Genomic DNA, 11,342 nt, shown 5'->3' with positions numbered 1-11,342 from the left:
GGCTATTATCAGCACATCCTTAAGACTATCTTAATGACCACTTTAAAACTTTATTTCACCCATTTTTGGGAAGGTACACAATTTGATCTATCCCCAAGGACATCCAATCCCCTAAGTCCAGGGTACTTGCGGGCCTGTCAGCAAGAAAATTCTATATAAATGACTTTTAATTTTTAGCTAATTTACCAGCCAGTGCACCCAAATATGTTTATGTAGCTGACTTTCATGTTGGGCGGTTTCCAGAGAATTGAAGCAGTTCTCTCAGCATATAACACAGAAACCAATGAAACCAACGACCCTATAATAGTTCGTTTTTTTTGCTTTTTAATGCAAACACATGAAACAATACCTAATTTCAGTTCAAACTCATTTCCCTTTTATTAAAGTCCAAGTTACATTACATGGTTTGGTACTCAACAAAGGAAAACTTGTTCAAATAAGGTAATATGTTTTCATCAGTATTTCCAGGTGATTGTTTACAATCAAGTAGCATTATCAATAAATCCTTAGGAAGCCCATCTGTAAGAGAAAACATGAAAAATTAGCTAGGAAATAAAGAAAAGGTAGAAATCTTACTAAAAATAACCTTTAGAGCAACAGCCCAAGAAAATCACTGTCTCTGTGTAGTCTCTTCTGCTCTTACTTAATCCTGCCTGCAATCAACACACCAGGTACTGCTTAGTTTTTTGTTGTCATACACCTGGTAATTATTGGGGTAGTCTTTTCCAATCAGAAGAGTGTTGGGGAGTTGCCCTCTTAAAAAAATTTTGAGTAAAAGAGTACAGTGTTACTGCTGCTACAAAATATCCTACATAACAAAGATCTTCTGGACTCCTTGGAATAATACTTGATAAATGAAAGCCTTTCCACGTTTTACAAAGATGTGCTATCTGGCTTCAGGGAGGAGGAGGAGGTGGTAGTGGCATAGGGGTGGACAAAGATAAAATTAAGACTCTTGCTCCAAAGCAAGCTGTGAAAAGAGACCTCAAAATTGGATTACAAAACCTCAGGCAGGGCTTCCCTGGTGGCGCTGTGGTTGAGTCTGCCTACCGATGCAGGGGACATGGGTTCGAGCCCTGGTCTGGGAAGATCCCACATGCCGCGGAGCAACTAAGTCCGTGAGCCACAACTACTGAGCCTGCGCGTCTGGAGCCTGTGCTCCGCAACAAGAGAGGCCGCGATAGAGGCCCGCGCACCGCGATGAAGAGTGGACCCCGCTTGCTACAGCTAGAGAAAGCCCTCGCACAGAAACGAAGACCCAACACAGCCAAAAATTAATTAATTAATTAAAAAAAAAAAGCTCCTTTAAAAAAACAAAAACAAAACCTCAGGCATTTTCTGCTCACTTTGTCAGCAGGAAGATTGAATATAGGGATTCTTTTTGAGTTCTAAGATTTTTTAAAAATTTAATTTAATTTAATTTATTTATTTATTGGCTGCGTTGGGCCTTTGTTTTTTTTTGTTAGATTCCATATATGTGTGTTAGCATACGGTATTTGTTTTTCTCCTTCTGACTTACTTCACTCTGTATGACAGACTCTCGGTCCATCCACCTCACTACAAGTAACTCAATTTCGTTTCTTTTTATGGCTGAGTAATACTTCATTGTATACAGGTGCCACATCTTCATCCATTTGCGTTGGGTCTTTGTTGCTGTGCATGGGCTTTCTCTAGCTGCAGCGAGCAGGGGCCACTCTTCATTATGGTGCAGACTTCTCTCTGCGGTGGCTTCCCTTGTTGCAGAGCATGGGCTGTAGGTGAGCGGGCTTCAGTAGTTGTGGCTCACGGGCTCTAGAGCGCAGGTTCATTAGTTGTGGTGCACGGGCTTAGTTGCTCCACGGCATGTGGGATCTTCCCGAACCAGGGCTCAAACCCATGTCCCCTGCATTGGCAGGTGGATTCTTAATCAGTGCGCCACCAGGGAAGCCCTGATTTTTAAATGTTTATTAGGTGTGAAATTAGATGTTGACTAATGGTATCCTAACCTGGCTCTTTATCTTGTGAGGAGTCTGATACTAGCTCTTTAAATAATTTGGGGTCCACTTTTATTAAAACTTTTATAAGATAGTTTAGTTCCATCTTTTAAAAATAAGCTTCTTCTTACTCTTAGGAAGCAAATCCTCTACTTAAGCCTCATCATTTACCTCTGAGAAGTAAGAGTATGGCCTTAGTAAATGCCTCAGCACTGCAATGCAAAGGATGTGTGGCACAGTAAAAGCAATGGACTCTGGAGCCAGACTGCCTGGGTTTAAATGTGGGTTCCTCTACTAGTTGTATGACCTTGGACAATGTGCCTCAGTTTCCTCATCAGTAAAATAGTAAAATGGGAATAATTATAATAATAGTAAGTACCTCACAGGACTGTTTGAGGATTAAATGAGTTAATACTTATAAAGCTCAAAAAACAGTACCTGACACATAGTAAGAGTTATATACACTATGTGTGTTTGTTAAATAAAATAAATATATGACTTTTTACTTATATATTTTCTGTTTTACAAAGGATTTTCTGCGTACTGCTCACCACCCAGGCAATCCTGTGGCTCGTTTTATTACCTAATCTGTCTTTCCACAGAGGACAAGGTATCAAATAAGCTTTTATTATCAATGAATATTACTTAACTATCATATTCCAACATGGGCACACAAAAAACAGAATCATCAAATCAATAAAACCCTATTAAAAATAAACAGATGTATAAAAGCATGCATGATGAACACCTATGTAGATTACCTTTAGCTGGGGGAGGTTAAAGGGCTGGAATTAGGGAAGAGGTACAGAGAGGGCTTCAACTCTATGTGAAACATGTCATTTCTTGGGGGAGGGGGAAAACTAAAGCACACATGGCAAAAATAATACCTCAAAATCTGGGTGTGGTTACACTTATTCCCTATGCTATTCATTATGCTTGAAATATTTTATATAGATTTTAAAATAAGGCTTTTACTTGCCTTTACGCCAGTAAAAGAATAATTATGACAACTAGAAACAACAATTCTAGCTCCTTAAATTAATCATCATAGGTACTCTCTCAATCTCTAAGCTCATAGCCTCTAAAAAGGCCACGAAAAGGTCTTACTCTGAGAATACTGAAATGCCACTCACTCACCCCTCCCTGGATTCTTTCCTGCCTTTTTCAGGTATGTAGCTTACCCATGGGGTTTATACTTTGTCAAGGCCCAGTTCCTCTGGAGTGGAGATTCCCAGTTCATTTAAAGTTGGTCTAAGTTCCTGGATGACATAGGGGTAGATTTCCTTATGAGGTCCTGCTTTGTCCTGATGGCAAAGAAAATAGTCACATTTAGCTCTGAAAAGCTGTCTCTATTAACAAAATGAACTTGAAAATGCTTTTAATCACATATGCAGAGGCTAGTAGCAGAGAATACAAGTCACCTACTTTTAAGTTAACATATCTGTTCAAAAAAGACAGCAACTTGGGACTTCCCTGGTGGTGCAGTGGTTAAGAATCTGCCTGCTAATGCAGGGGACACATGGGTTTGAGCCCTGGTCCAGGAAGATCCCACATGCCACGGAGCAACTAAGCCCGTGTGCCACAACTACTGAGCCTGCACTCTAGAGCCCGCGAGTCACAACTACTGAGCCCACGCGCCACAACTACTGAAGCCCGCGCGCCTAGAGCCTGTGCTCTGCAACAATAGAAGCCACTGCAACGAGAAGCCCGCGCACCTCGACGAAGAGTAGCCCCCACTCGCTGCAACTAGAGAAAGCCCGCGTGCAGCAACGAAGACCCGACGCAGCCAAAAATAAAAAACAAAACAAAGGTAGGTTTTTAAGACACCTGGAGACTAACTAAGACAACTGGTCTAAACCCAAGGGAAAAAAACATTTTAAAGCCTTGAGTTACTGGAAAAGAAGGTGGTGATGACAGAATTTCGTGAAGGCAATTAAACATGCCTAGCAGGCAACAGTAATAATTAAATTATCACAGAAAAAAGTTTTTTGATTTGCCTCAATTTGAGATCCTAACTGAATTAACTACTGGTGCTGAATGGATTGATAGCCTACAGAACCCTTAATTATCTTACCCATTTTAGATAAAGTAATATCATACTTTCCCTCTTACAGACCTTGAATTTCTTTCTTATAGAACACAATGTCTTTTCACGGAGAGCCACACTTAGAGGATACTTATTTCCAAGGCAAGAGAGTTTTGATGAATACTCGCCATAACATATAATCACACCTATATTGTCATAATATTTGTTCCTCAGGGACAAATATTAAAAAAGTCAAATGAACTAAGACAATGCCAAGCTATTACTCTTCTGTCTTTAACAAACTCTAGGTTCCTTAGCTGTTTGCTAAATTATAAAATTCTTATTTAAAATTCCATGCATTAACTTGTTCATTACAGAAAAATTAGAAACTATAATCAAGTAAGAGGGAGGAGAATAAGTATATATCCTCTTACATTTTGATCATTCTCTCTATACTTTTTAATAAAATGGGGTCATACACTGCAAAAATTATTTCATAATTTCCCTCAGTTAATATACTATGAATATCTTTAGTGTTAAACACATTTCTACAACATGAATAATAACCTCTTCTGGGAAGTCCCACCTTAAGAAGCCACTAGCAACATTGAATTTCATATCACAAACAGCACAAAGATAAACTGTACACTCTTAATTATTTCCTTAAGGTAAATTCTCATATGGGATTGCTGAACAAATGGGTATCAAGCATAATTTTTAAGTCTCTGAATAAATTCTACCAAACCACCCTCCAAAAAGACTGTAACCGCAATGTACATTCCCTCTAGCTATATAAGAACTAATTTTAGGTATTTTAACAAACTCAGAAACACAGAATATGCTAATACCTAATCAACAGTCCACCTACTTCCAAAACATTGTTATTTTACTGACCTTAACAACCTCTAGGATGCGGACTGCACTAGCAAAATCATTTAAGCGTCTGCATGCCCGCAAAGCAGCATCAATGATTTTGGGTTCTGGAACCAGATCATAGCCAACAAGGGTGTTCATCCCTGTCAAATTAAAAAGAGGGGTCATATCAACCTGGTATATCCTCACTTAAACTATGAGTTAGTTATCTGTATTTTTATTGAACCATAGACATGGGATCTTGTCTGTTTGAGCCTCTATTCTCTTATCTCTAAAATGAGATAACTGGGAATTCCCAGGCTAGGGAGGACTGGTTAGGACTCAGCGGGTCCACTGCCAGGGTCCTGGGTTCGATCCCTGGTCAGGGAACTAAGATCCTGTAAGCTGCATGGTGCAGCCAAAGATAAAATATATTCTAGATAATGAGATCACAGTGGATCTTCCACAGTGAGTTAGTGAAAAGAACTATGCAGTAGCATGCAGACAGAAGGAAAAAAACCTCAAGAGTTTTCTTAAATGCAAACCCTGTTTTCAAAAGTAGCTGGTTTCTTTTCAAACAAGAGGGCCATTTTCAACTTATATCTTTAACTCTTAGTATGATGTATGTACTTTGATTGCTTTAAAATAGATCTGATTGGAAAATAATCTAAAAACCACCACAGAAATGCTTAAGGAGAGGTAATGAAGCCCAAATGAGGACATTAAGGAGATACAGAGAGCCATTAGCACACAATCAAAAACATTCAACCAGAAAATGACTGGGCATGATTCCTTTTGGCTCAGCACAAAATGATACATCATAAAATTTAAGATTCTCTTAATGGGAATGCAGAACTGCTGTTCTTTTTATTACTTCTACTCAAGATTATCCAATAAGAATTTCCCCAGCTGCAGCAAAATGGTGTCATTACATTCCTGCAGAAAAGTATGAAGCACTTAGGTTTCTTGCTTTTATTTATTTAAAAATATTTAAACAAAGGACACCAGTGACTGCAATGCTAGAATATAGTCATAGAGAATGAACTCTTGGTCTGAGATAAACTTCTTACACTTAGAATTAGTTACCTACCAGTCTACTAGCCTGGTTATTATTAATGCTACTTACTTATGTTAAATGTGTACTTACAAATTTAGGATAAACAAGTTCTAGCTTATTCAGATCGGACTCTTATTCAGGGCAAGACAAATCATAACTGAGAATAAAAATAACAAAAATCCCAAACTATTACCAAGAGGGGAAGAGAACCAAATGACTACTTGCGTAAATTATCTAAAAATTACACAACTGTTAAATCTTGCTCACCCCGGCCTATCATTATAGCAGTGATGATGATTTTGTCCCCCAGGAGACATTTTTAGTTGTCACAACTGGGGGTGTGTGAGGGTGTTGGCACCTAGTGTGTAGAAACCAAGGATGCTGCTAAATATCCTACAATGCAAAGGACAGCCCTTGCAACAAAGAACTGTCTGGCCCAAAATGTCAACTGTGCCTCCTTTAAAACCCTGCTTTACAGGAAATACTTACTCTGGAAACTATAAACTTTCCTAATTGCAAGATGCATGACAATCCCCAGTTTGCATGATACAGTTGACCCTTGAACAACATGGGTTTGAACTGTACAGGTCCACTTACACGTGGATTTTTTTCAATAAATACTACAGTGCTACATGATCCGAAGTTGGCTGAATCCATAGATGGAGAACCTTGGACACAGAACTGTGGATAAAGAGGACCAAGTGCAAAGTTATATGTGGATTTTCTATGTGGGGGTGTGTGTTGGTGTCCCTAACCCCCCAAGTTTTTCAAGGGTTAACTGTAGTTACTTTCAACAAAGTAGTGGAAGACTACATAGCAGTTCATAACTCTATACGAAAATAGACACATATGTCTATGTTCCAATTACCTTTACGCAATTCCCAAGCATCAATATCTGGCCTATTGAAGTATGTCACCCAGCGAGCATCAAACTCCTCATCTGTCTCATGTGACCCATGGGAGTAGCAGCGAATGGACTGGATAGCTATAGGGGAGAGAGAGCAAAAACTTCAATATATAGAAGTAGTACTTGACATATCTTGCCAATACATAAAGTTTTTTTGTTTTTTTCTTTTTTTGGTGTGTCTTAAAATACACATAACATAAAATTTACCATCTTAACCATTTCTAAATGTACAGTTCAGTGGTATTAAATACACTCAATGCATGAAGTTTTGACTCAGCTATGTATGTCATGGTAGGAAAATCATTCAGCAGGTCAAATGACACAAATCTTATGTACTGATTTGAAAAAAATCTTAAAAATTAAGCACATTAAAGCAAGTAGAACAAAAAGTACTATGTGTGTACGTTCATGCTTTTATCCCACTAATGTGTAATGCTGGCATGTAATTGTTAACAGCGGTTATCTTTGAAAGGAAAAACTTTATTTCTTTATACACTTAGTTTTATGATAAGCAATTATTAATTCTTAATTTAAAATAATGTCCATTCTTGGGAATTCCCTGGCGGTCCAGTGCTTAGGACTCTGCGCTTTCACTGTCGAGGGCCCGGGTTCAATCCCTGGTCGGGGAACGAAGATCCCACAAGCCACTCGGTGTGGCCAAAAATAAAATAAAACAATGTCCATTCTAGTTCTTAAGCAAATTTATAAGATACACTTTCTTGATAAATTAAAAAAAAAACTTATGCTCTCCATTAAATTATATCCCAAAATAAATTATACATCCTGACAAAGCAATGGTAATTTAAAAATTGTTTTATCAAACTACAGCCCCTTCCTTGAAAATTCTAATTAAAAAAGTGACTTACACCCAATGGAAAAAAGTTTTACTAGATTTCTAAGAAGTGAGATTTATTAATATAACACTATCAAGAAAATAGGAAACACTTAGTATTCTGCTCTCAATCAATATACCCTTTCTAGTACCATATGAAAAGCCTTCCCATTTTTAGTTTCTGCCTATCAAATGGACAGTGAATTGGGAGTTAAGAAATCTGAATTCTATCTAAACAGCCTCTGAATGGAGCAGGAGGTGGGAAAAGGCATTTTTACCTTTGGGTTTTAGGAGGCAGCCGAGCCTAGTGGTCAGATGCTTCTAGGCTCTTCACTCTCCCACTGTTTGGCCCTGGTAAAATTAACTCAAGTTTTATATTCCTTATGTATAAAATGAGGATACTACTACCTTAGCAGAGTATGATGATTAAAAATGAAAGTAAGCTAACACTTTGCCCAGGGTTTAGTACTTTGTATGTAGGTACTCAATGAATGGTAGCTTTAAATTAATCCTTATCTAGAAATGTCTTAATTGATCTTCTATTTATGGAAATTCTAATTTATAGAAATAAAACATTCTTCAAATTGCATTTCTTGTTATATGAATTAGACAAGCTTGGTATAATTTCTAGTTATTTTTAAAGGCTTAACATACCAAAAATAACGCTTTAGCCCACTGTTACCAAAATTTGTAAACTACTTTTTTTAAAAACTAAACTTATTCCTAGCAGAATGAAGTGTAAATATATAATCGAAGTATAAACTGTTTACCAGTTCCTTATCAAGTTAAATACACACCTACCATACCCAGTAATTCCACTTCTAAGTATTTACCCAAGAAAAATGAAGCATATAATTCTCTCCAACCACCCAGAAAAGCATTTCATGATAACAAATTTCTTTTGCTCACTGCTGCGCATGGGCATGGATTTCACTGGATGACCGTGGCTTTGTTTTGTTTTCTAACTATGAAAAAGATGGCTAGCAACTACAAATCCTAGACAGGGAGATCAATGGATCACCTTCGACAATTTGTTCACTTTCCTTCTGAGAGTCCCAAATTACAAACTGGTTGTATTCAAAAACAAAAAACAAAAACCCTGTATGAGACAAGTATTTAAAATACCAAGCAAGCACTGGGAACACACATAGCTTCCAGGTTGGGAAAAACATACTCTCCCACATGGTTTAAATTATATTCTTAATTCTAGTAATGGGCAGAGCAGGATCTATTCTTGTAGTTATTATGAACATGCTTAACATTTTGATTTTTAGGTAAACTATATAGGCATCTTTTCCCTCCCCCACACCACCCCTACTTAAGTACAGCATTTCCACCTAGTTTTGAGGCTTGTATGGTAAATTATTTTGGAAAACAATTACTCAGTGCTTTCATATAAACTAAAGATTCCAGAGTAGGGAAAAGGAAGCAACTGTAAAAATTTGGGACATTTCTAGGGCTACAATCTAAAAATCTATTTCTAACACTGCTTTCTGGCATTCAGTTAAGCAATCTTTTTTTAAAAAAGGGTTAACAATATATTTAGAAAAATTAAGGGGCTCATTAATCCCCTTCAATAACTAATCAGCTCAGACAAGGCTCAGAGAATGGACATTTTGGTGGTGGTGATTCTAGGAATAATGGAAAGAAGTGAATAATGTAGAGGGTACATGAACAAGCTCAAAGGCAAGGTTGCAGAGGTGTAAGGCTTAAGAGCAGTCATGAACCTTGGGGTCCAAAGGCTGGAAATCTATAAATGTGGGAGTGGTGCAGAAAAGGTTGGAAGGTAATAAAAAGTGCTACTTAAATTTAGCTCTGCACCAAGAAAGGAAAAGCGGAAACTCCTCCCACCTTTTCAGAACTATCAGGGTAAGGACAGGTGCCAGGATTGTGTAACTTTTAACGGTTGACTAGAGAATCTAACCATTATTCAAAACATTTAATTATGTAACTCAGCAGTTATTGGAAAACAATTCTGTTACAAGTTGGAGACTTCTCCTGGGACCAAATATGGAATTTGGGTTGCTACTTACCTACAGCAAACTTGAGGCCCCTCAGGTAACCCCTCCAGAGCTCTTTCACTTGACCTTGGATAGCCTCATCCAAGAATCTTAGTCCTTTCTGACTTTTAATTGCATAAAACCTCTTCATCTCATATTGATAACAAACCTCACCTATAATATGCAAAAATGAAATGCACTATAAAAAAGCAAATATGTATTAAGCATTTGTGCCAGGAAAGGTGCTAAGAGTTACATTATCTCAGTTAAACCTCACAACTACTAAATATTATCCCAATTTTCAGATGAGACAACTGAGTCTTAAGGTTTAATTAGTAAGTCCTTGGTCACACAGCTAGAAAGTAGCTGACACAAATGTAACCAAGACTGCCTCCTTGTGGCAAATATTTAGGTTTACAGAACAACACCTAAAATAAAGCTTTTTATGAATTATACTAAAAGGGTGACTAGAGTGCCTAGAAGATAAATCACTATGTCCAAACTTACTAAGAGTTTGAGTTCACATGTTTAAATATGCATGCTTAGGGGCCAAATTTCATAATGTCGCATATACTGCCATCATGGACCAAAATCAAAGTGCAGTTACAATAATTAAAAGTTCCGTGCTGGACACAAAGTTTCCCGGAACACATATAAGGGGAAGGCAAAATAAGAGACAGCAATCAGCAGACCATTTCATACTCCAACAATCAGGCTTCTAACCGGAAGCCAAAAATAACGCTTCCCCATGTTTGCAGAAGCCAGTATTCCTGGGTCTGTGGTACCCAATTTTCGAAAGAGTAATATTCTTATCATAAGACCTATCAACAGTCAGGCTTTCTTCCAGACCTCAGGAAACAACCACACACGTCGATCTATCGTAAAAATGGAAGAATCAGAACGTGGTACAGCAGTCTCTAAAAAGAACAGAATAGTCTGAGAAAGTGACACACAAAACGCTAACCGAGAAATGTCGGAAAAAACGGCTATACTGCGTTCCACACGGAAGTATAACGCATTCTCGGAAGACGCTGGGGGCGGCGGTGCCGGGGTCCCCGGAGGGACCACCCCCCCCGCCCCTACCCTGAGCTCAATGTCACCTTCGCCGAAGCGCTGCAGGCCGGCGGTGGCCACTCCCAGTCAGGTGGCCGCGGGGTCAGCGCCGGGGCAAGGTCACGGCCCGGGGACCGAAGGGGTTCGGTGGGCGCTGGAGGTGCGCTGTGCCCCCTCCTTGGCGCCCACAGCAGGTCCACACTTGACCCGTCCGCGGTGCCCGCACCAGGAAGTCACGCCGAGGGAGGCCCCAGGGGCGCGCCCTCGAGTCCTCCAAAACTCGAGGCGGCGGAGAGAACGGCCAGCGGTCACCAGGTTCGGCCGCCGGCCCGCAGGGCAGGAGCTAGGCCTCTGGGCGAGCCTGCCCTCGCGTGGCAGCGGGGGCCCAGGTCACCGCAAGGACACGCGGGCGCGGACAGTGGCAGGCGGGGGCCTTACCGGCGGCGGGGCCGGGGGCCGGAGTGGGGTGCAGGAGGCCTCGAGGGCTGGTCCGGGCGACTGCGGCTGCTGCTACCGAGCAGCGGCGGACAGCGGCGCCTAGCATGACGGTGATGGCGGCGCGCAGGATAAGGCTGAGGAGAAGCCGGGTGTGAGCTCAAGACCGCTCGCGAGCTCGTGGGGGCCGGACTCACGCACCGACGC

The 11,342-nt window shown here is 39.9% G+C and overlaps 1 protein-coding gene across 2 annotated transcripts; it reads right to left on the bottom strand.

The window, feature by feature from the left end:
* Positions 1-353: 353 nt before the first annotated feature.
* COX5A (cytochrome c oxidase subunit 5A) lies at positions 354-11,342 on the bottom strand. 2 transcript variants are annotated; one of them, XM_060005589.1, is made up of 6 exons: positions 11,139-11,342; positions 9,681-9,821; positions 6,777-6,893; positions 4,894-5,015; positions 3,155-3,277; positions 354-519 (listed from the first exon to the last, which is right to left on the bottom strand). In XM_060005589.1, the coding sequence occupies exons 1-5, from the start codon at positions 11,242-11,244 to the stop codon at positions 3,164-3,166; spliced, it is 600 nt and encodes a 199-aa protein (XP_059861572.1). In that variant the 5' UTR covers positions 11,245-11,342; the 3' UTR covers positions 354-519; positions 3,155-3,163. The 2 variants fall into 2 exon arrangements, with proteins under 2 accessions (XP_059861572.1, XP_059861574.1); XM_060005591.1 differs by lacking the exon at positions 9,681-9,821 and having other exon boundaries at positions 11,139-11,340.

Source organism: Delphinus delphis, chromosome 2 (assembly GCF_949987515.2).
Source record: "Delphinus delphis chromosome 2, mDelDel1.2, whole genome shotgun sequence".
NCBI classification, from domain to species: Eukaryota; Metazoa; Chordata; class Mammalia; order Artiodactyla; family Delphinidae; genus Delphinus; species Delphinus delphis.
The sequence above is the reverse complement of the archived record's forward strand: the minus strand, read 5'-3'. Positions and strand labels throughout refer to the sequence as shown.